The 24,862-nt window shown below is 49.9% G+C and overlaps 2 protein-coding genes across 3 annotated transcripts in view; one reads left to right on the top strand and one right to left on the bottom strand.

Moving 5' to 3' along the window:
* The window catches only part of plppr2a (phospholipid phosphatase related 2a), a 44,264-nt gene that overhangs the window by 6,694 nt on the left and 12,708 nt on the right, over positions 1-24,862 (top strand). Inside the window, exons 2-4 of one of the 2 annotated variants that reach the window (XM_053851337.1) lie at positions 7,196-7,351; positions 12,552-12,678; positions 15,868-15,995. In XM_053851337.1, coding sequence (XP_053707312.1) covers positions 7,271-7,351; positions 12,552-12,678; positions 15,868-15,995 — 336 coding nt within the window. In that variant the 5' untranslated portion in view covers positions 7,196-7,270. Of the gene's footprint in view, positions 1-7,195; positions 7,352-12,551; positions 12,679-15,867; positions 15,996-24,862 lie in introns of those variants that run through there. The other variant, XM_053851338.1, reaches the window with a different exon arrangement.
* On the bottom strand, positions 114-4,998 carry LOC128750509 (paralemmin-1-like). Its single transcript, XM_053850689.1, has 3 exons — positions 4,850-4,998; positions 1,291-1,349; positions 114-859 (listed from the first exon to the last, which is right to left on the bottom strand). Exons 2-3 carry the CDS (start codon positions 1,334-1,336, stop codon positions 114-116), a joined length of 792 nt encoding a protein of 263 aa, XP_053706664.1. The 5' UTR covers positions 1,337-1,349; positions 4,850-4,998.

Raw genomic sequence — 24,862 nt, 5'->3', positions numbered from 1 at the left:
GAGCAGAGCAGACTGGTGCATCTGTGTCTGGTCTGCAGGGGTCAGTCGCCACCAGCAAGAGAGGCGGGTGAACTCTCAGGAAGTTACAGCTTGTGTTGCACTACAATGCTTTATTACATGACAGAACAACACTGGCACTTCTTGCGTTTGGAAAGCGCCTTGTCGTCGTCTGCTGCGGAGACTTTCGGCGAGTCCTTCAGTTCTGTGTCTTGCTGCGGGTTCGATGGCTCCTGGGGAACAGCCTGTCTGGTCTCATCCTGCTCCTGTGTCTCCTCTGGTGCGATGACCTCGCCATCCTCAGTGATGATGACACGCTCCACCGTCAGCATTCCTCCGTAGCCCTCCTGCCCGTCATCCTGGTTGGTGGTGCTGTCATCGTATCCCAGGAACAGAAGCGTCACGGGTCCGTCCTCCATGTCCTGCTCTGCGATGTTGACCTCCTTCCCTTCCATGTCATGCACCACCATCATGTTCCCGTTCCCCACCTTTGGGCTTGGATTCCAGTCCTGGTCCTCAGCAGGTCCTTGCTCAGCATGAGCAGATACAGTCTTGACCTCGACTGGCGGAACCCGTTTCACGCTAGCCCCGTCATCCTGCGTCTGTGTGGGGGTGACCGTGACCTCGTCCAGCAGAACCTTCATGCCCACCCCGTCGATGACGCTGAGGATCTGCCCCAGCTCCTCAGTGGACGGCTGGTCTCCCGACCCTCCGACCGCGTGGATGCTTTTCCTGCCGTCGTCGAAGATGGTGGTCGCTGTGGTCGTAGCTTGGGCAGGCGAGGAGACGGGGGCCACTGACCTGACCACTGTGGCACCTGTTTTAGGGTCCCGCTCCACTTGGACTGACAACATTCCAAGAACTGCGACGGGAAACACAAACCAAGTTAAAGTTTCAGATGAAAAACCTGACCTCCTTCAATAAGTAGGCATCGTTCTTGCTGTACAGTCGGCTCCCGAGGGCCTGAAATCATGTGACCTGAGTCATGTCACAGTCTCTAAAAAAAAAAAAAAAAAAAACAAGCCTCGGGTCATTTCTCGTGACCCAACATTCTAAAATGTATCTGTGTTGAATGGGAGTCGGTGAAGCATATCATTCTTAGTTGACGTTTTACTGTGATATTTTGTCGTATTTTAAGGCTTAAAAAACACAAATAACCTCACTCTTAATGCGCTTTTGTCCAATCAATCTATTTGCCAGACATTAAAGTTTCATTGATATTTAGTTTTAGTAGTTTGAAGTTTGTCACTGTCATTTGTTTTTGTGGAAATGTAGTATGGGTCAGTCGCCCACCTGAACGGCCGTCTTGTCCACTTTCATGAAACATGTTGTGAGCCATCTGTGGGAGGTCACTGGAACAAATCAGAGACAAGTCAGTGCAACAACATTCCAAGCTCACAGATGTTTAAGCATGTTCACTTCCTGCAACAGATCAACCGGGTGTGCGTCAGTGTCTCACATGATCATCTAGCTCATGCCACTGGCAGTGCATCATGGGACTTGTAGGACGAGTGCTGTGAGCTAAAACTATTAAACTATTCAAACCGAACATTCCATCTGCAGATGGAAGCTGCTGTCCTCATGCTTTCCAGTCTGATGTCATTGTTGGACCTCCTTGTCCTGATCCCACCCGTCTCTCTCTCTCTCTCCCTCGCCGCTCGCTCCCTCACTGAGGGGAATTTTGCTAATGTTGAAAACAAACTTTTGTTTCACGGCTTCATTCTGTCACTCTGATTTGTGAACGAGCTCCTCTGGATGGTTATGGTGAATTATCGTCCGCCGGCGAAGACAAGTTTGGCAGAAAGAGGAGGAGATGCTGTAGCTGGGCTGATTAAGGCCGTGTGTGTGTACTTGCGGGGACCTTTTGCCGACCCCCTCAAGTTTAAACTTCTAAATAAGTGGGTCACTATCGGCTTGGTTCAGAGTCCTGGTTCAGGTTAGCCAGGTGTTTTGGTGATGGTTAGGTTTAGGCGGAGAGGCTGAGGAAGGCACCTCGTCTCTTCCTTTCACTGAGACAGGTGAAGTCTGGACGCATGTACTTCACGATCAGGTCACATGGTGGCGTCGTTTGGGATCAAACGTGACTGACTGAGAGTGAAATTTTGTCAGAGGTTGCTACACACAGAAGTGAATATTACTGCCAAACAGGTAACTGGTACTGGACTTTTTCTGGCCTTATTCGATTTGGTGGCAGAACTTCCCGACAGAAGTTGCTGAACCTCCAGTGGAAGGAAACGATAAAACCCCTCTTGCCCTTACGACAGGAAACAAGAAATTGCTGTTGGTCAAAGATGAACTTTCGCCCAACTTCGTAATTAACGCTACATTGACGGCCCGCTAATGAACTCCAGCTCGTAACGATTTATTGGCCCCGGTAACCTGAAATAAAGCTCAGGAACTGAGCGATTCATAGTTAATCGTCTGAATATTTGCTCTTCTGCAAAGACAGCGGCGAAGCAAAGGTCACCTTTGATTCGCTCTCACTGCCATAAAGCATCACGCGGTGGCGCCGCAGCGCAGCTTAAATCATTAGAATTCATTTACACGTGGAATTATGAGCGAGCTGTCGGTGGCGATGTTTATTTATGTCTCACTGCTCCTTCATATTCATCATGAATTCATCATCTAAAGGGCAGCGTCGTGCGTGGCTCTGCTCTCACGCTGACTGGCAGAGTTGTTGCTGCGTTTCACCGCAGACCTGTGTTGGAGAGGAAGCCTTGTGTTCTGGGCTCTTTCACGTGTAGCTCGGTCGTGGATTGTGATGTATGGCGATATTGCTGAGTATTGTCTACAGCTCCCCCTGCTGGCATTGATTCCCATGTGAATTGGCTCTAACTGCTGATTTAGCGATGTTAGCTTGATTTCTGAAGCGTCCGATTTTGTCCAGTTCATGATGAAGTCATGAAAGTAGAAGTTCAATGTGCGTCTTGCCTCCAGTTTGTGGTCACCAGATCCGATGTCTGGCACAGAATCGGCTGCTCTCTGGAATCTGACTGGGTGAGTTCGCCCGGATCTGTGATCAGTCCGATTCGTGCTGCCGGCTTCAACAATGGCTTGGAATTTGCTGAATGTGAGGATGGTATCCATGCGCCTGCGAGCGATGTGCCGCTGACAAATAAATCACACAGGGTCCGATAATTCCGTAAACCAGCGGATATTCAACTTCAGTGAGTTGTGTAGCAGTGATGTGAAGAAACTAAAGCAAACTCTCATCTTTAAATTATGCAGGCAAATCTCCAATTCAAGCGCATTGGTAATATGTAGCAAAATGCTCGCTAGCATTAGCATGTCCCCCGTCTGGCTGGAACGACAGGGTGGTTTGGTGGCGACTTCCCAAAGTGAGGGAAGGAACAAACACACCGGCTCTCGTGTCCTGAACACGCCACAAACACGGCACACATGAATATTCATGGATAAACAAGCCATCAAAAGAATAGGCCGTGACTTTGGAGATGATTCACCAGTGGAGAGCAAGTGTGCGGGGGAACATCTTCACCTCTGCCGAGTGTCAACAGCAGAGAGAGCTTCACGTCAATGACAGCAGCGCTGGTGTCTGCAGGCTAAACTCCCAATGTGGGGGGGAGAGAGTAAATGCCCCGAGGCGGCGAGCGGCAGGAGAAAAGGCTGACGCTCCTCTCCAGAGCTACTGTTGAAGTGAACACGTTTGCATGAGGAAACATTATTAGTGTCACGCTAGCTTACTGCTAACTGCCACATAAGCTGGGTGGGTCTCGATTTCCGCCCAAATTTCATTTTCACGCAGATGTGTTTTTTTTTTTTTGCCTCGTCTCAAGCAGCCTTCTTCAAATGTCCCTCTCATGCTAACCAGGGCTAGCTCGTGTCTGGGCACTTCATTGGTCTTAACGTGCTTTTGCATCTGCCGTAATTTATATGAATGAGAATAAACAACGGGTAGATTTGAGGGCAGCCAACTGCTGTGACTTTATCAGGGGATCCATGTGGGTCCAGGTGCCGACGGTTGTCCGGCCACGTCCTGCGTGTGACTGATAACAGAACGTGTGTTTAGGAAACCTTGTCTGCTCTCAAGTGGAGTCACAATCTGAGGAAACTCCCTGCTCACCAGCAGGACCGCAACCGTGACAACAGCGCTCATGTTTCCTCTCACTGAGGAAAACACTCATGCATGTCTCAGCCTGGACTTCTAGCTTCACATACAGGTGTCATTTAGTTTCACTAAAATACCATTTCAGCTGTTTTTCTAAATGTATTTTTTATGTTCACACACTCTTATTTCTGCTTTTTTACTTTTTACATACATTATTATTAATTTTGGGTGCTGTAAACTGGTTCCTCTTGGAATGTTTTGAAGGAAACATCTGTATTTAGAGGTTAGTACTGCTGTAAATTGTACTTGTGCAAGCGTCGAGATCAGGAGTGGTAGATCCTGCCCTTTGTTCCCTCAATCTGATGTTAAGACACATGGTTTCTTAAGTGGTTTCTCCTGGCTTTGGAGACACTGGTCTCCTTTTGTGTGATGCTCAAGGAAGCTAATCTGGCGTCTGCTGTGTTGCTGTGTGTGTGTGGAGGAAAGCAACAGCAGAAAGTGAAAGAGAACCTTGGCTGCGCTTTAGCTGTTTTGTAACTAACAAAACAAAACATTCATCTGGTCGAACAGTTTTTCCATGCCACCACTTCCCTCAGTAAGCTAGCCTGAAGTGCGAGCGTGCTTTGAATCGCTGCCCAACAAAGTCGAACGCTGAGAGTTTGCTCCCGTCCTCTCGCACACTCGGCTTCAGGCTCCATCTGTTCCGTTCCAGCTCACAGCAGAAAGCATCACAACACTCCCTGTTCTTGGAAACTAAGTGAGAAGCAGCGTAGTGGCCGTACTTACCGCTTCCAAGAAACACAAGTGGAGCGAAAACTCTGACTCCTGACTCCGTGACTTTCTCCTCAGACAGGGAAGAAGCGGCGTGAGATCACAGCGCCGAGGTCCCACCCAGGCGAGTCAGACTCTGGAGCAGCTCCACACGCTGACGGACACCCGGGGGCAGGCAGGCCGGTATTTTTAGGAGCCGGCAGATACAGCTGGCTGCGTGAAGGAAGGGGCTGCCGACAGGAATAGTTCAGTGACGCAGCACATAGTGGGGATACTGAGAGGTCCACGCCAGCGAAGTGGGTCACCGCTGTGTGGACTGCTTTTACTCTGGAGAGGTCACTGGAGGTCAGCGCTGAGCCACAAACCTTTCATGTCACAGAGCAGTGCTGCTGAGATCAACTGAGAGGAAGGCGTGACAGAGATGTCTGTTCTCAATAGCATGAAGCTTTGTTCTGAATTGGACTTGTTAAACATAAATGCATTTAGAAATTGTTGCAGTGCACTATGGCAGTGAGCAGGTGTGGGACTGGGCCTCTTCCTTTGGGCCGCTGCCCCCACATCCCCACCTCAACTCACTTCACTAGAGCTGCAGAACTTCACCTTGTTTTTGGTAAAAAGGAATTTGTTTCCTTAAAACATAGATACACTACTTCTTCCTTGTAAAATATATTTTTTTTTCTCAGAGCTCGAGGCTCCTGACTGACTGGAAGAAACATTTAGAAGTTATGGAGACCACAAGGCCTTGAAGCCTCCCCTGTGTCCCGTACATTCTCAGCCGTTTAACAAGACGCAGAGATCGGAGCTCTCGCGCCTGGCTGGGTGAAGACGTTGGAGGTTATTGATTATGACCGCTGCTGGGGAACGTGTGCATCCTGATACTGATCTGCTTCCTGAGCAGGTGCAGGAGCCTCTGAGCTGGAAATCATGTCGCAGAGGTTGACCTCAGGGTCAGGTCAGGTGCATTCCTCACATTCCTCTCCTGACCACCTGCTGTCGGTGGAAATAGTCGCGCTAACTGTCACGCACGTCTCTCTCCCCTGGTCACGAAAGCTCTTCTCTTTAATGCTATTCAATTAGCGGATGATAATAACCCCTTCTATCCGCCACTCTGAGGCGCCCCAGTTTCTCCCAGCTGCGCTCTGAACACGCTCCCTCAAAGCTCCTCACCGCGAAGGGCTGTTTGATGCACGTGGGAGTAAACCCGCTGAGACCTGCGGGATTGTACTTGGTGTAGAAGGAGAGGAAGAGTGGAGAGCCTGTGGTGAGCCAGAGCAGGAAGCGTCAGTCTCTGCATGGGATCCCATAATGGCACGCTGCTTTAGCTTCTTCAGGGTGGTGGGTTCAACGCTCAACGCTCTGGACTGGACTCTGGAGGTTCCTCAGGCTGGAACTGAGATGAACCAGTGACAGAAGTTAAAAGACGCAGCTGCAGCTGGGCCGTTTCCACGCTCATGTTAATGAAAGTTCAGCGAGGAGGTCACCATCGACCCTCAGGGGGCGCCACTGCTTCTCATGCTTCCTCCCACACGGAGCAGGGATGAACATGATGTTGTCAGCGTGTCGCCAAGTCGCCCCCAGGTTAAAGAGACTTGAGATCAGGACGCTTCAATGGCAGCTCAGGGTTGGTTGTCATGGAAACCGCTTCAGTCAGGATCAGTTTCCTTCTTTTGAGAGCTGCTGTGTCGCTTTCTCCTCGGAGAAACTCCGAATCAAGTGTCTGGTGATGAAAAATCTTCAGAAGAAGTGAGAACGTCTGATTCCAGCAGATGAAGAATTTTAAGTTTCTGTTAAGTTTTCTGATTTTTTTTTTTTTTTTTTTTTAATGACTATAGATTATTTTTCGTGTTAGATTATTTATCCAGAAAGGTTTTTTGCATCTGTTTTGCCATGGTCTACATTTACTTTTAATAATATTAAAAATTTTCAAATCATTAATATAATGAAATATTCTCAGTTTGACATATTGAAAACGTGTGTATAAATATGAAAATAAATTATTACTAAAATGGTATTTTTTAACTTATGTATTTGAATGACAAACTATGAATAAATGATTTATCTCAGGTTTTATAAATTCTTTAGTTATATTTTGATTTGAACATGATTTGAAAATGAACAAAATCTGCATCATCTGTTTTTCTTTTCTTGAAGATCTAAAGTGTTTCATGATCAAAAAAAAAGTCGTACTGTTACGGCTTATTGTGAAGCACCAATAACGTTTGGCTGTGTGTCGGCGTCAGTTACAGCCGAGTGGTTCTCAGATTCAGTGTGATCATAAGTGGTTGATGGAAAATGATGAATGGAAGCTGCTCCAAAACCTAAAAACCAAAATTGAGTCTCATTTTTCTGTCTCTCCAACAGTGAGTCAGCAAATGAGTCAGTGAGGCCGCAGCGATGAGTCACCGTGGCCATGATGGTGGTGTCCACTGACGGCCCATGGACTCGGTCAGAGCCGTGACGCCACGTTCCCCCTCGGCGCTGACTGCTGGATCCCGGCAAGCCGACGCGCTCTGGCAGGTGAGTGCGCGCTTGCTCTACGGAGATCGCTTCCATCTGGCTTTTGTCACGTCCCATTCCCATCACCGTCTGTCGGCCGAGTGTCAGCGTGCCGTCCTCCGTCATTGGCTCACATCAGCGTCAAACTCCGCCGCCTCGTGCGCCGTCGAGCGGAGGAGGGGACGCGGAGCTTCCTGGCAGGGCGAGCGCTTGCCGGCGCTGTCGCCAGTGGTTAACTCCCTTCCCCTCCTCCAGTCAGTGAGCAAGAGTGTGGTAACTTACGCTCTTCTCATGACTCCGCCCCCCCCCCCGCCTGAGGCACCCAAACTTTTGTTCATGTTCAAACCCACTCAGTTTCCAAATGATTCCTGGTGGAGCTACCACGTAGTTTGTTACCACGATCAGTGTGGCCTGACTTCCAGTCGACCGGCCTCTGAGGGCAAAGCGTGGCTCGGGGCCACGTGTGGCCCTCTGTCAAGCTCTTTGGCCCTCGAACGTGAAGCCTCTGTCATTCTTCTCTTCAAGTTTCCAACCATCCTTTCCAGAGAGGATCCAGCAATCCAACGTCACATGGGCTGTTGGACCGACAACCAGCCAACCACCTAACCACCCACCCACCCACACACACAGACACACACACACACACACACACACAAAATACTCCTGATCATCTGAGAGCAGATCAAGTGGGTTGAATGTCCTCTGTAGACACTCGCGTGTGACTTGTGCTGTCTGTGTGTGTGGGGGCATGTTTTGCCATGCTTGTGAGTAGCAAGTCTTGACAAGCAACCTTCTTGTGAGGACATTTTGGCCTGTCCTTTTTTTAGAGGGTTAAAATGTTAGTAAAAGTAGTTTATTCTAAGTCCTGGTTCAGGTGAGCCGTGTGTTTTGGATGGTTAGGTTTAGCTCGAGAGGTTGGTGATAGGGTGATGGACATGAGAGGTCCCCACAAGGACAGCGAAACAAACGCTCACATGTGTGCGTGTGTTGCCTGAAGCTGTGATATTGACCCGCTCTGTGCTGTGTCCTCCTCAATTCTCCTTCCTGAGTCGCAGAAGAAAAGATAATTAGATCAAGCACAAAAAGCCTCTTCAGTCAAGGTGTCTTTAGCTTTTTACATAATCCCCCGTTTGCTCTTCTGTGCGCCGAGATGCTGTAAGCCAGGGGGGTGTTTTTCTCCGGTTGGAGCAAATCAAAGCGCCGGAGCTGCCTACACTTGGTTATCGCGCGCCGTCACCCAGATTCTCTCCCGTTGATCCGCCCACAGAGGAAGCGCGGGGACGGTGGCGCGGGCCCAGCTCAGAGGCAGCAGCAGCATGCAGGGGCGATGATAACCGCCGTGGCTATATCTCCCCCGAAACTCTTGGCTGTGATCTGTGATGGAGCGTGAACCCAAACGGAAGCTCGCCCTTCTGCTGTTCCCCTCCCCGGAGAGACCGCTGGGATGCTCACGTCCCTGACATGAGGATGAGCATTCACTGAAGGTGGCTGCAGTGTCACGTGTGTCCCCCAGTGTTAAACCACTTCAGTCAGTGAAGACGTCCCCAGGTCAACTGTAAGGTCAACTGAAACCCTTGAGTGGACGTGTGTCTTGGTTTTAATCATTATTGAATTATTGAATAAACTCTGAATCACTGTTGGGAAAGCACACCACGCTGAGAACATGTAACTCTCTTTTGACATGTGTTCATCTTTCCGGAGCTGATGAATGTATTGAACATGAGACGTGACTGCCTCACACAGAAGCTGATCACCCTTGAAGGTCCACCAGTGAGTCCTCCAACTCTCCGCTCCCGTGTGACCATCATGGAAGGAAACCTATTCCTGGAAAAAAGCTGATATTTCTGGCCTCCTTCTTTAAATAGGCCTGCTGCTTTGATTTCTGCTTCATTTGCGTCTGTCTCTCTCATCCGAGCTCATCCAGCTCCATCGTGCTGCGGCGACACAAACCTCTTCTCCTTGATGGGACATGTAGGTCATCTGTGGCGCACATGCTCCCTGGGCTCAGGCTTATGAACCTCTGGACGCCGCGATAACATGAAGAACCTTCCAGCTCCACTCGCTGCAGCGCTGCCGCTGACTTCCTGACGTGGGCCAGGCCACCGCCAGTGCTGCCCTCTAGCTGCTGACTGGAATGGACTGGTCACGTCAGTAGTGACCAGAGGCGCCCCGTGTTTGGTTGTTTATGAGGGAAGACCAGGCTTGTCAGGCTCATAGTGCTGAAGGAACTGTAGGAAGATCAGGAGTCGATCTGCCGTCGTTCAGCCAGTGAGGAGAGGCAGGATCCAGCGAGAGGCTCAGGCAGCTCACAGTCCAACTGACCCAGATAAGAAAGCTGGATTTCAACTGCATGTTTCAGAATGAAGCAAAGGGGGAAGTTGTGACATCTACTGCACTGGTGACGACAAACCGCTATCTTTTAGTTAGGAGAGGTCAATCTGTCCGTCAGGATTCTTCCCTGAAAAATGTACCTTCATCTTCATCAAAATGTGAAACTAATACAAGTGTTACCTCTTGCTGCTTAATACTCAGCAAAAGAACCTTTTCCACCACGGTGGACCGAACACAAACAAAGCTGCACCTGCAAGAAAAACCCGACGGCAACAACAGGATCTACTATGAAGCCAGAATCTACTTTGAAGCTGTGTTCGAGGCAGCAAGCTTGAATTATGAAGCCAACAGCTTCAACACTAGAAGCTCTGTCACTGACACTCTAAAACTGTCCCAGCGAGCCAGGGCCGCAGGTGCAGCCTGCCTAAACGGGACCTCTACAGCAGGTAGCCTAGCTTCTCCCTTCGCTCCCTCTGTCATTTCTCAGCTGCGCCATACTTCTCCGACAGTCAGTGTCAAGTATTATCCAATAATTCTCCTGATATGAATCGACACCACACTGTGGATGGCTTCGCCTTCATCCCGGGGGAGAGTGATGCCTCCGTGGGGCGTCGACTGTACAGAAGCTGGAGACATGGATGGAGAGGTGGGGCAGGCGCCCCCGAGCTGCAGAAACTACCTGCTCTGATGCCAAGCTTCTGAGTGTCCAGAGATGAATTCATGTCGCTGGAGGTCATGTGTCGACCAAACTTGAGTTTCATGTGTTCACCTCCTGGATGTGACACACGGCGCAGTGCAGGAATGTGTGTGACTCTTTTGTTGTGGAGCAGATTAATGAGCTTCCTCTGCAGACCGCAGCTGGAGCCTCTGGCACAATGATACCAGGGTGTGTGTGTGTGTGTGTGTGAGGGGGTGGTGTGTGTTGGTTATAGTGGCTAATGAAAACATCCACGCCCTGAGCTGTGGGACCTCATGAATCCTCACACAAAGAAGCCGACTGGTCTGAAGCTCGCCACCACGTCAGAGGTCGTAATGTTACGGCGGGTCGTCTAAGGACGGAGAGGCTTCCCGAGGTGGTGCCGCTGAGATCCAGACCCGGGTGTTGAGACCCTGAGCGGGGTTGAAGCCCGCTTCTGGGGCGGTGCTGGGTGACGTCGTGTGGAAGCCAGCGTTCGGCCTGCATGTGTGTCGCGGCATGTTTGCCAGCTCGGCACATTCTTGCACCAGTGAGTGGCTCTGCATTGATTGTGTGAATAATTGAACTGGAGCGTGTTCATCTGGACTGTGATTTCAGCGGCAGCTCACGACACCAGCCCACGGGCCGCGCCGCTGCCTTTTGTTCTGTACCTGCTCTGCTGGGGGACAATATAGGGGGATATGGCCTGGAGCGGCAGGAGCCTCCTGGGACCCACATCCAGTGTGCTGTAAACCATAACAGGCCGGTTTCTCATTTCCACGTCGACGGGGCCGTATCTCATCCACCTCGGCAACAATCCCGTGGAGACCCGCGTGAGCCGGCGCTGACCCACTAACTGTGCTCACTCAGCATGGGAGGAGGGGCGGCGGGACAGAGGTGCTGGGGATTGGGATGGAAACGGTAGCCTCCTGTTTTAGAGGTCACTCGGGGTCACACACGGGTCACCTGGGGCTGAGGAGCCTCTGATCTGGAGGTTCTAGTCTGAAGCAGTTTTTAAAATGAATTAGATCATTTGATGGTGATACTTTCATTTACTTATCTTCTTTGGAGTGTATTTATGAAAAAGAAAAATGATATTTAGACATTGTTTTATGATATCTCAACAGAACATGACTTGCACCTGCTTCTGCTGCTGACTGGACTTTTCCATGAGTCATATCTTTGCAATGATCACATGGTTTCATGTCGTTTCACAAGGTTTTTGGTTGGTTTACATGGTTAATGAAATCAGTCATTCTGAAATTTACCATTTGTTCTGGACAAGGTGGACCCTGAGATCAGAAAGGTGAAGAACCCCGGCCGTATTGCACTGCAACAGTACACAGCGCTGGTCTCTCCTCCTGACCAGCGGAGCTCACGTTGTGCTGCTGTGATTCATGAAGCATCCTGCAGGTCACATGCTCCTGCATCAGATATGCCTCTGAGTCTCTCAGGTGATTTCATATTTATGATGGCAAGGAAAGAGCCTCCAGAGAGGAGAAGTGAGCAGCAACGCTGAGATATTGGTCTTGCTCTCTCTCACTTTGACTCTGCATTTCTGATCCGAGTACATGACAAAGACAGCATTTCAGATCTTTGTTTACAAGGCTTATTGACGTGACCTTGCCAGGTCCTGATCTGGATTCTGGTCTCGGACCAGCTGGTCACCACAGCCCAGGTCTGGCTGTAAACAATGCTCTTGGTCATGTGTGGTGAAACACTGAGGATTAAAGGATCAACTTTCCTCATCCTCAATAGGTGGCAGAGGAAATTGGACTTGCTGGACCCTCTCTCTCTCAGACTCCACCCGGAAGTGACGGATGAATTGCTCTCCTCAAAACTCTCGCTGACCTCTCTGACCAGCCACGACCTGCCATGTTCTCACCCGGGTCCGCTCCATACCCGGCGTCTCACTGACCCACTTTCTCTGGGGACAGAAGAACTGGCTCCTCTGGTGCTGGGGGTGCAAAGGTGGGTCGGATGGAGTGAGATCAGAGCAGAGGTGGACAGAAGTGGAAAGAGGAGGGATGGAAACGGGCTGTGAATACAAATGAGCTGACACACATACCGCACTCCCTCCTCCCTCCTCGCTCTCTCCCCCGCTCTCCCTCTCACACACACGCTGGGATTCACTCTCACACACATGTTCTCTGCTGCACGGGAGCTGGCTTCAGCCTCGACACTAACTCAAGTGTCGTCTCTTCATGTGTGAAGGTGTCTGAAGGTCTGGGCACGAGCCGGGGAGAGCGGAGCCACCGCGGGAGGAGATTCTTACACCTGAACCGTCATGGCCATCACATCTGGTACCACGGCAACCGTCGCCGAGTGACGAAGCATCGAGGTAAGGGGGGGGGGGAAATACCGCGGGGCGATTGTCTGCGTCCGTGCTGAAGGTGTGTGGCGGCGTGTCTGATCTGAGAGCTGCATGTGTGCGAGACCCCCTCAGCCCTGCAGGTGCCCCACGCTGCCTGCCCAGTTCGGCTCTCTGGCAGAGGACGGGGCGCCGCATTGCTGTGCTCCAGCTGCAGGGTCTGGGGAGCTCTGCTTGCTGAGGCAGGGAGGGCATCAGGGCTCGGCATGACGGCGCAGATCGCACCCACCGATTCAACTTTCCCTCAGCAGCCACGCCACATTTGGCCTGCTCTGATTGGTGAACCCAGTTGCTGTGTGCCTCTTGTTTCCTCTCTGGCCACAAACCTCTGCCTCACATCCATGTGATGGTCACTGCTCCCCGGCCCCTGATGTCACCCGCACCTCCGGAGTCTTGGCTCAGTCCCAGAGAGTCCAGGGTGTCGTGGAGCTGGTGAATAAGCATACAGTCGATACACCTCACCTCAAGCCTTGAAAAATATTCATATGAATTAAAGTATTTTTTGTAAATATTATATTAAAATATTAGTTAAAAACCTCATATAGAAAAAAAAAGTTTATTTGCTAATTACATTTTTTGTATGTTTACTAATTCTGTTTTAAATGTCTTATTTATTTTATAGATACCATGTTTGGTCTTTCATGAATATTTTCACTATATTACCCAATATTAATGCTTTATCCTTTCCATACATGAATATTCAGACGGTCATTTTAAATTTGATTCTGAGAGACTCGCCTTGTTCCCTGATATCAACCAACTTTCTTGTGTACTTCAAAGTAAGTTGCTCACGTTGGTGAGAGTGAAGTGCCAAAGCTGAAACCCAGCCGCAGTCTGGGCTCTGTCTTTGTTTCCTCCTGCACGACTGTTTAGTTCCTTCTATTGACTCCAAAGGAGCCAGCATGGGGCCCAAACATGTGGCCCCTGCGATGGTCTTGGCCTCAGCTGATGGTCATTGAATCAGTGAGGCCAGGATGGTGAGAGGCAGCGCAGCCTGAGGTTTGTCTGGGTTATTGTCAAGGTTTGCTTGTTATCAATTCCAAACTTGCTTCTTGAAGAATCGTCCAACCAGACAGGTTTAATCCATGGAAAGCAATATGTAAAAATCAGAGTTAAATGATGACATGATTGAAAAGATGTCACTGAAGTGAAAACATAAACATATAAATGTATGCATACAAATTTTATTTAAATGTATTTTTTTTTTCTCAACTAAATTTTATGATTTTTACGATGTAAACTATATAAAACCAAACTTCTTATCTCAATTTTATTCTTTCTTTTCTTCATCATAAACTTGGAAACTCTTCCTATGTACAGTAGTACATCACAAGTTGCAGTTCTCCTTAATGTGTTGACATATTCACATATATATGATGTGATCACATATTCTTGGTAAAATATTGCTCATGATTTTTCTCTGCACGGTAACTGGTACTTGTTCCGAGTCATCTCAGCGCCAACCCTCCTCCAGAGCAGCCAGAGTTAACTAAGGAGAGCGGCTGGTTATTCATGTATTCTGTTCCTTGCTCTCCTCTCATCTCCAGCCTGAACGCTGATCAGTGACAGGTCTTCACATCAAGCTGCCGTTCTCTCACCTGACCCGACAGCCAGGCTACTCTCGCTGTGGTCACTGTGCGTGGGACAGGAGTGTGAGGGAGCCATGGTCCCCACTAGTCATGCGACGGACCCCTGAGTGCTTCCTCCCCACCAAACGCTCGCGTCTCTCTGGGAGCCGCTGAGAGCGCCGCCTCCCACTGTGGGCGAGGAACATGGCTGCTCCTCATTTTTCCAAATGATTTTATATAATCCCTCCGGTCTGAAAGGAGTCTGGAACATTTCTGTGTTTTTAGATCAGTGAAGAGCTCGGCATCATGTCTTATTCATCCCCCAGTGAACAGTGAGGGAAAGAGCTCTCTGGCACGTCACACTTGGCCCCCGAGGGAACAGAATCCTGCAGCCCTTCTTTCTCTGAGATGGTTTCACTCCGTCCCTGACTCCAGCTGGAGAGACTGAAGGTGTCTAGCAGTGCGTGATATGCTTCATGTCTGATCACATTCCAGCATCACGCTAGCTAGCGCTGAGTCGCGAACCCAGTGGTGAAATGCTGCAAAAGTTTCAGGAAGGCTTTCACGTCTTCCTCCTTCCCACCGGCTTCAAGTCGACGTTCTTCCTGTAGCTTGTCTGTCGCTGGTGGTCAGGTGACGCTAGCGCCTCCACCATGCTAACCCTAGTTCCATTCCCACGCTCTTCCTCGTCCTTCCCTCCTTGTTGTCTTGATATTTTACGTCAGATATATAAATACTTTATACATAAATACTTGGACATGTTGCTGTGTTTGCGACGCCCCGATGGCACTCGTCCACCGACACAAACTACCGATCAGTATTTCAGTGTATCGTACCGCCACTCCTGTATCGTGATACGTATTGTGTCGCAAGACGCCAGCCAATACACAGCCTGAGTTAATGGTGAGGATGTGGCTTCAGCAACGTGGTGAAAAGTTTCTGCTGCTCTTCAGTGCCACCTACAGTCCGACTGAGCACATTGCACTGGGAATATGTTTAATGAAGTCCAACATTAACATCAAAATCACTGGTGAAAATCTTCAACTACTTTATGAACTTCTGCGTCTCAAATTAACCGCGCGGTTGTGAAAAAGATGGCGCGTTGCTTTTGCTTCTTCCACTCCAGTTCTACTGTCTTTGACATGATATTCATTTATAGGTGGGAAAATTCAATAGAAAGTGGAAGGATGTGACTGAAGAACTGTCTGGTGCTGATCTTCATGTGTCTCTTCTGCGACCCCTGGAAATGTAACGTTTGGAATGGATGTGTGGGCACCTGAGGCATGAATAAATCACCGGTCAGTGCTGGAAAGCAATGTGTTTGTTTACTTGGAGGGTTTTTTACTGGGACCTCAGGCCTCAACACAAGCCTTGGATCCTCCGGGTGGAGTGAATGAGTGAGTTCAATGTTGGAGCACCTCTCAAATATTCATGTCTAATGCACATAAATAAAGAATAAACAGCTGTAATAAATCAAATTCTGAGCGCAGCGCAGCGCAGAGAGAGGGACACAGAGGGAACCCTCGGCACGTGCTTCAGATCGTGTGTTGTGTTGTGATGGGATTGGGCTCTAATCTCTCGCTCCGGACAGGACTGATGTGCTGCTCTCTGCTGCAGGAGGAGGAGGCCAGATCTGGGCGGCACGGAGGGATGGCGGTGGAGGAGAAGCCAGGTGTGAAGAGCAGCAGCTCCATCCTGCCCTGCTTCCTGTTTGTGGAGGTAGGAAGCCGCACTCCAGCCCTGAGTCGTCTCTCTCTTGTTTCACTCTTGCGAGACAATGGAAGGGTTTTTGGGCATCGTCCATGAACGGGACAGGAAACCCAGCTTGGATAGCTGTTACACATGAGCCATCGCCGTCTCACTTGGCACGTCGGTTACGGATCAGCTAATATAAAGCTCACATCTGGTACCGATCTGGACCACATCCATCCCAGATGTGGGCAAAATATGACAGTCGGGTTCCAGATAGGAACAAGGAAAATGAAGCCATAATAGGATGGAAAAACATGGAAAAAAATTGTGAAATGCTCTGAGTAAGTACATCATTATTACATGAAATTACATGTATTAAAATTGAATGCACAATCCAATGGTTCTCTGGAAGGTTCTCCACATGCGTGAGAGATTTCTGTATTTCGGCACAGAATATCTAATCTAATAACTTCCTATTGAGTATTTATGAGCTCCGTCTTCATCCCAAAACGTTGCTACCATTCTCTCTGGGTCCCAAACTGACTGTTCAAAGTTTCAACTGAGCGACCCAGCACTGGGCAGGGGTGTCCCCCCGCTCGGTGTGGCACGTTCCTCCTCCTGCGCCCGGGGCAGGTGCAGCCGAGCGGCCGCAGTTGCTGTGTGAGCTGCATGATTCATGAAGCCGCTTGTTGGTGACAGCGAGTGGACTCCTGCAGCTGCACGCCATGCCGCACGAATCAATGCCAAAGGTCAGGGAGCGCGCCGTCGCCAGGCCGCTGGTCCCGTGTGGGCGGAGCCAGGGCTACGTCTTGGAGAGGGGAGGTTATTAGACCGTCTGTAATGTTGTCATCGATCAAGCGATGAGGAAGCTCATTCTGACCTGCAGGCTTCCCGCGTGTCCAGCTCTCTGCCGTCCGTCTGTTCCCGCCGTGTTGTGCATGCAGGTTCGTCCTGACAATAAACTGCACACACCGACCTCAGCTCAAGCTCATCCTTCCTTTCCAAGAGCTTGTTTTCACTCCAGTTAGCGTCCTCTCATGCTCCATGCTCAGCTGCCTGCTAGTTTTCCTCGTGTCGCCGAACATTTCCTCATCAGTCTGAAGCCCTCATGACTCCACACGCAGCATGTCAGATTTAAACTCCACTGAGATTGAGGAAATGATGGAAAATGACGTGATAAATCATAACCTCCTTGCTGCAGATGACCGGGAAGAGTCATTACTCAGCATTATTCGCTTCTGATGTGTTTTTTCTTTTTATATACATTTTAACAGTAAACATTCTTGACATAAATCCTAAACATATTTATACATTTATTTTGAGTGACAATAAATACTGTTAATATTAACATGACTCATCACTTAATTGTGGTAAAATAAAAAATAAAGACCTTAAAAACTGTATATTTAGAACAGAAAGAGGAGTGAATGATGGGGCCGCTTTCGTCCCGACACTTTGCTCTGGTTTCCTCTCTGGTGTGGACGTGCAGCGGCGGAGAGCTGCACTGACGTGGCGACGAGGCCGTGAGTCTGTTACCTGTCTGTCAGCTCGGCCCCGCAGGAGGAAGTGGGTTGACTCTGCTTCCACTGATCTGTGATGTGAGTCGGCCTGGGAGCCGCGAGTCCCCTTGGACGTGATTGGCTGTGAAAGCGCTCCATTAGGCCAGTGGGCCGTGAGCCCCCCACACATCAGGCCTCAGGTCGCTGCCCAGATCAGCCAGTGTGTTTCCCTCTCCTCTCACTGGGACAGAGGTGGTGAGCAGCTGTCAGCAGCTGAGGGAGATCGCAGTTGTGGATCGCCAGCTGATGCCTTCTGTCCTACAGTTGCACAAACTCAAACCCGGAAACGTCACCGGGCCGAAGGTGAAGCCTTCCGTCTGCCTTCACCGCAGAGAGGAAGCGAATCCTCGGCGAGTGCTGACCCAAACTTAACGCTCCTCTGAAATTCAGATGAAGTCAGAGTTTTTTTCTGCCCCAGATAAGCCCGCCGACCAAGTCAACCGGCAGTAAACGTTGCTTTTTTCGGAAGGAGGCTTTATATTTTTCCGCGACTTCTGGCCGACCATATGTTGCTGTCTCCGGAGAGGATCCCTCCGCGCTTCACGTCCAGCCGCGGCCCGTCCTGACGTGCGCTCTTTCATTTAGACCCGGGATCCGGCTGATTCCGCGACTCATCATGCCACATGAGGCACTGCGGTTTCATCTAGAACCTTGAACACACTGCTTTGAAGTTGAGTTTTTTAAACTCAACTAGCTGGAAAACAGACCGTCCAAGTGCAAAGCTCAAATGCTGCCGTCTTCGTAGGTCACTTCCTCGACCTCTGCTGGATGTGAGCCAGTTTTGTGTCGTGTCTGTGGAGCTGATCAGGTGAAAGCCTATTTGGGCCTCAGAAAACAACATGGTGGGGTGGATTTCCCCCTTGAGTTTGACATGCTTTTTAGCAAGGCTGTCGAACTCACTCCATTAAGAGGAGGTGAAAGTGGACAGAATATCTGCCCGCTGGAGGCCAACAAGTCAGCCGTCAAACTGACCTCCTCCATGGTTACTGTGCTGGAGATGGTGCTTTTGGTGACTTTAAATTTGAATTTGAAGTTTGCACCAACTTCTTCTCCAGGACTCGAGGCCTGGATTTGGCCCCCGGGACGCAAGTTTGACACCTACTTTCTGGTGATGTTGCCACCAGTTTTCCTCCTGCACTTGATCCTTTTAACGCCACATCGCTGCGTGTTGAAGCGCTCACTAGAGGAGCAGAAGTATTCAGCTTCATATGGAAGATGGTGATGCAACTCGGAGCAAGTGGAATGTGTGAGGCGGCGGCTCTCGCCTCTGTGCGGCCCGGTCCGTCCTGCGACTCCCCTCCTGACGTGGAGCTCCATCTTGGATGCGTGTCTAATGAGGTCCAGTAGGCTGCACGAAGAGGGCGCTCTTTAGCTGTTGGAGCAGCAGTGACAGAAACGCGTGGGGTGAAAATGATGGAGTGAAAAGGGCGATGAGATTTCGGCGTCCGTGTGAAGCAGCGCTGCGGCAGAGAGGATTTGCTTTGGGCGGTCGCTGCCTGTGAAGATGCTGCTTGAGAGTCCATTTGTTCCTTCTGAATATTCTCTTCGGTCTTCAGTGCTGATGTGTTGACTTTGATTCCCCTGTTTCCCCTGGAGAGAGTCTTTGAGGATCTGTTTTTCCAGGCAGCTTCTCTTCTCTTGTCGCTCAAATAGCTTCCACGTTTTGGTGTGTATGAGAACACAGGAAGCAGAAAACCAGTTGTTTGTTCAACCAATGGCTTCGGCTCGCAGCTCAGGTCCAACATGAACAGATGACTGGGATGATGACAACACAGGAGGGATTTGAGTTTCTTGAACAGAAATGTTGAGTCGGCAGAATTTTTGCACCACAGCTAAGGACTCAAGTGCACCATCTCCTGGCCAGTCTGAGCATCTCACCCTGAGGAGGGCAATGCAATTTCAATACAGGGAAAATTAGAAGGGAACCTGGTGCCTTAACATTAGAAACCTTTCAATAAGACTTAACTATTCCATGAAAATGTTGTTTGCAGGGTTCTCCCCAGCAACTACACAACAGTGGAGCCCCCTACGCTGGGGAGAGCCCCACTTTTTTTTGGTGAAAACGTGGTGATGCCATTGTCAGTGCTGTCTCAGTCAGTCGAGTGAGACTCCAGCTTTTAAGCTAGGACCTTCAGGAGGACTGTGAAGGCCACCAGAACCTGACTCATCGATGCCCCCAACCCCACGTCCCTAGACATCCCCCAAGTCTTGCTTTATTGAAGGGTTAAAAAGAAGTGGTGGACATCTCCAGTCAACAGAGTTTTGGGGAAATGCACTTTTTTTCCTTAACATTTTAAAAGAAAATATTGATTAAAAGTGCATGAGTCCAAAAAAGTAATTTAATGAAGATTTAAATATTTGATATTTTTTGCAGTGAGGGACGAAATTCAAAGTTCAAACATTTGGAATTAAAATTCCAACATAAAAAGGTTGACTTGATGAGGGCCGCCTTAACTGGGGACCGCATGAGGCCCCCGAGCCGCACTTTGCCGACTGTTGGACTGGAAGCGTAATGGAGGGAGCGCGCGACAGCTCGGGGGCGTGTCATTGAGATCACACTCGTGGTGACGGCGCGCCGTGTCAGCGGGACCCGCTTCGAGATTTAACCCCACGCCTTCTTCCACGGTTGCCACGGAAACCAGTCACATCACCTCCAGTGGCGAGTCTCAGCCTCTTCTGTCAGCGTGACCCACTCATTGTGTCGCGCTCGGACAATGTGCGGACGTCACGTGACGGCTGTCAGTAGCCGTTTCCGGCACTTGATGGTGTGACCGTGGACTGCAGCAGCTGGCGCTGAGCGGAGCCCATCGATCCGATGCTTCACCAATAAAGCCGTGAGCGGATCAATGCGGGGCTGTGTGAGATATTTTAGCGGCTATGGCTAAATCGATGCGCGTGAAACTAGCTGGCGCTAAAATTTAACGCCGTCAATTGACGTCTAATGCCGTGCATTTCTCGTCTGGAAAAAAACACGAGTGGATCACGGTCACAGGGCAATTTTGAGCTATTGACAAATGAAGAAAGGAAGGTTGGGGTCATTTGCTGTGGGGTGAGATAAAACTTTATTGATCCCTTCAGTGACACAAAAAAGGAGAGACCAGGAACTGCGTCGGAGATGCTCTGAGCTGAGGGGACCATGAGGCTGTGTGAGGGGTGAAGCTGCCCTGAAGATCTGCTGGAGAAAGAGCGAGCCTTTTCAGTGGCCGCCAGGGCGAGACATTCAGCTCTTCTTCCCAGTGCTGCAGCCGCGAGGCGATGTGGTGAAGTCAGGACTGCTGACTCAGCTATTCAGTTTCAAAAAGACCTGTCCTGACCATCAGGTCCCTCATCAGGAAGGCCCAGCAGAGAATGTTCTTCCTGAGGCAGCTACGAACACTACGACTGCCGACGAAGTTGCTGGTGGAGTTCTACACGGCCATCATCCAGTCCATCCTCACCTCCTCCATCACTGTCTGGTACAACAGCGCCACCTCCAGGGACAAGAGCAGACTGCAGCGCATCGTACGTTCTGCTGAGAAGGTGATGGGTTGCAGCCTGCCACCTCTTCAGGACCTGTATGTCTCCAGGACCCATAGACGTGCAGGTGGGATCAGAGCCGACCCTTCTCACCCTGGACATGGACTGTTTGTTCCTCTTCCCTCTGGCAGGAGGCTACGGTCCGTCCAGACCAGAACCTCCCGTCACAGGAACAGCTTCTTCCCCTCGACCGTCAGACTGTTGAATTTGTGATCAGCCTTTGTTATCTGTGGGTTATTTTATTTTATTTATTAACAGCACTTTCTCTCAAAGCACTTTCCCAGTTGGTGGAACCCCCACTGACCATGGCAATAAATTCTGATTCTGATCTGTGTATCTCTAGCATGTCTGTCGTTCTTTGTCGTCCGTGTTGGCGTTTGGAGTGAGGCAGCCATTTTGCAAACTACCTTGCTATAACTTTGAAATAACAAACATCCAACAGATGTTGTGAAGCCGTTCCGTGATAGATATGAGCTTCATAACTGTTTTATACTTGTCTCAGAAAATTCATGATTCATATGTATTCATATTTTGCTCCATTGCTTTTGTGAAATAGCTGCTGCTTGGAGTGATTTCTTCCCTGCTCTTCGTTCGTGTCTTGCCAGTGCAGAGACATATTTTTGGCCAAGGCAGTGTGAGAGAGGCGAACACCCACATGCAGAAACAGCCTCTCTCCTCTGATCCTCCTCCCACGGTATCTGCGCCGGTCCGCCACAGTTTAGCGCCTGTCTGATGTTGAACATCAGAGCCATGATCCCTGGACCCTGGCTTGCTGGGACAAGCGTCTGACGGAGGATGAAGACGGTGATAACAAACGGGAAATTGTTGAAATGAGCCATGTGTAACTTCGCCACCAGAGGGCACTGTTGTCGCATCGCTGAATCCGCACCGACTGGCCGCTTCTGAACCCCAGTTATTGTTCTGAACGTGTTCTATTTTTCAACCGAATCTCGACATCCAATGTGTTTTTCACTCCTTATTTGTCCCAATTATCTTAGCTTGGCCCCTGCACGCGCTCGCCTCATTAACACCCGAGCATCCTGCCGCACCTGTCAGCAGGATTTTAGCGGCCCCTCCATGTCTCTATAAATAACCCTGCGCGCTTCACGTGGACCCGCTGTCTCCCAGTGTCACACCTGAACCGCTGCAGTTGACCTCACTTGGACCCACCTTTAATTCCACGCCTACGCAGATTCAAAAACAAATATGATGTAGTTGCAGTGAAGAGTTTCAGTTTTACTCTTCCTCTGCAGAAGGGAGGCGCGGATCCGGTTTCCTCCCACACAACTGTCATAATAATGTCTCTGTCTGAAGAAAATAGAAAAATCACCCCCATCTTTGAATCGTGACAAGATAATAAAGGTCTTATGAACTGTTTAATTACATTGGTTTCTGGAGTGTAGCCACTAGCACAGTAGTGCTGTGGAGCCAGTTGCTGACAAATGATGAGCAGATGAAACAGGATCAGAAAGACAAGCATGTGCAGCAGACAGTTACAATGTTTCTGTTGGAAACCTAGTTTAGTCAGAAAACATTGCAATACTTGATTCTAATACTTGGTTGCACAATATTGTCTTAATATTTTATGTTGACCGTATCAGTGATTCTTAACCATAGGGCCTCCTAGAGGGCCGCTACAATTTTTTTGTTACACACCTCGCGAGATGCTCAGTTGTAATACACAACTGCGTGTTACTTTTTTTCGTAAATTTGACAAACATGACTTGCACCTGCTTCTGCTGCTGGTTGGACTTTTCCAATGACAAATATCTTTGGCTGATCACATGGTTGGTTTCATGTCATTTCACAAGGTTTTGTTTTGTTTACATGAATCGGCTCCTGGAAGCTCTGGACCATATCAGTATCTAATGTGTAGATAGATGCTGCTGCACTTGTGGCGTGTTGAGTACTGACTCTTTGCTTCAGCACACTTGAGCTGTTTGCTCGATAAGCCATGAATCGCTGTGTTGGACTGGAGTGAAAGTGAAGTCAAACTGGACTGGAGTCATAACAATGACATGACCGTGTGTTCTTGCACATGATGTGCTGTATGATCTGCTTTCCTTGAACTGGTGGCTCTTACGACAATATATTGCTGACCATACAGTATCACAACCTATCATATCGCAAGATACCTGCTGATACACAGCACCAGTCAGCCATCAGCAGAAGTCCACTTTCCCAACATCAGTGGGGGGTGAGGGTGGGTTGAACCTTCTGGAACATCATCCCTGTGATGATCCAGCTGGGCTGGCCGCAGCCAATCGGAGCTGAGAAACTGCTCTGACATCAACGTCTCTCTCTCTTTCGTTGAGCTGCTTAGCTTTTATTTGTACACATGACTGACACTGATGTCCTCTGGAGAAACGCCCAGCTTCAGATTCAGGAACCTCTGGTGACCACATGGATTCATATTCATCAGGTTTGCACAGCAGCTGTCAGAAGTGCTGGCAGGTCCAGCTCAGTCAAACGGGCCGTCGTTTGTGGACACGGCTGCTGCAGCTTAACCTGATGTGACAGATGGAGTGATGCTCTCAACCATCTGTGGAGTCATCCTTGGATGGCGTTTGGATCAGGACAGGCACCAGTCAAGAGGATCCCTGGCAGCTGATTGGTGGAGCCATCTGTTGACTCTCGCTGCCAGAGGTTCCTCTGAGGACCGTCGCACCAAAGCCAGTCAGTCTTTAGACATGTGAGTGGCTCTCTTCATCGTGGTGGTGAAGACCAGCTCTGTACCAAGCGCCGCCGCCACCACCGGCCCTTTAACTGCTGCACCTCCGTCTTCCTGAAGAATGTGTTTCTTCACGGCTCTGGAGGGGATCGTTCCCTGTGACTGAGTAGGGATCAGCGCTGGGCAGCCTGCTCATCCAGCTCCTGCTGAGAGGCTCCGACCAGCTCTGAGCACCTCAGCGGCGCCGGGTCACACGTCCTGCCCCACATTGTGATGATAAAAATGTCCCTGTGCTTAATGGCGCTACATCACATCGGTTTGTTGTGGGGGTTAAAGACGCAGGTGGAGTGGCGGCAGGAAACAAAGGCTGCTGAGACTCTGGCGGGTCGACCCCTGCAGGTGGCTACATGAAGTGCAGCCAGGTGAATCACTATTCACCATGGTGCTGTCTTTCGTCAGTTACTCGCACTGTGTTCCACCATGCTATGACATGTTAGCGTGTCCTGGCACCGCCGTTCTGGTGCGGCATGGAGCCATGGATCATACGCTTCACCTGGAGGTCACGACCCCCCAAACCACCGTCTAAGTTCGGCTCAGGGTGCCAGGAGTTTCCTTCTTTTTTCCTTGTCTTTTTTGACCCCGGTCACTCCGCCCCCCTCCTTCCCTCCCCCGCCTCCGGACTGTCATGCAGCCCAGGTGCAACCTAGCGTGTGTTGACTCCTTAATGGATGCCGTGTTGTCTGACGGCGGACCCCCAGCGCCTCACTCTTCTTCTGCTCCAGATCCTTCATCCATGGAAACACAGAACTGCTCTTTCAGGCGCCGCGGCTCCCGTGGCGTCCTGGGACGGCGGAGACACGGAAGGAAGCGTGGCTCATCGACCTCTCCTCACCACCTCCAGCACTCTGATCCCAGAGTGACCGATATCGGCATCAAGACGTGCCGCCGTCAGCAGGGCTCGCACTCTAATCCGGTCTCACTCCTCATCTGCACAGTTTTAGAAACTGAGATGTTGTTGAAGATATTTTATGGTCGGCATTTCACGACTCATTTTTCTGACAGCCAGCGCTGGAAATGTATCTGTGGCCTTCGAATATCCACCTTTCCTTCGGCCTTCCTTCTGCATCCAGTATCTGAGGAGCTAGGTT

Source organism: Synchiropus splendidus, chromosome 19 (assembly GCF_027744825.2).
Source record: "Synchiropus splendidus isolate RoL2022-P1 chromosome 19, RoL_Sspl_1.0, whole genome shotgun sequence".
NCBI lineage: Eukaryota > Metazoa > Chordata > Actinopteri > Syngnathiformes > Callionymidae > Synchiropus > Synchiropus splendidus.
This window is presented reverse-complemented; position numbering and strand designations above follow the sequence as displayed.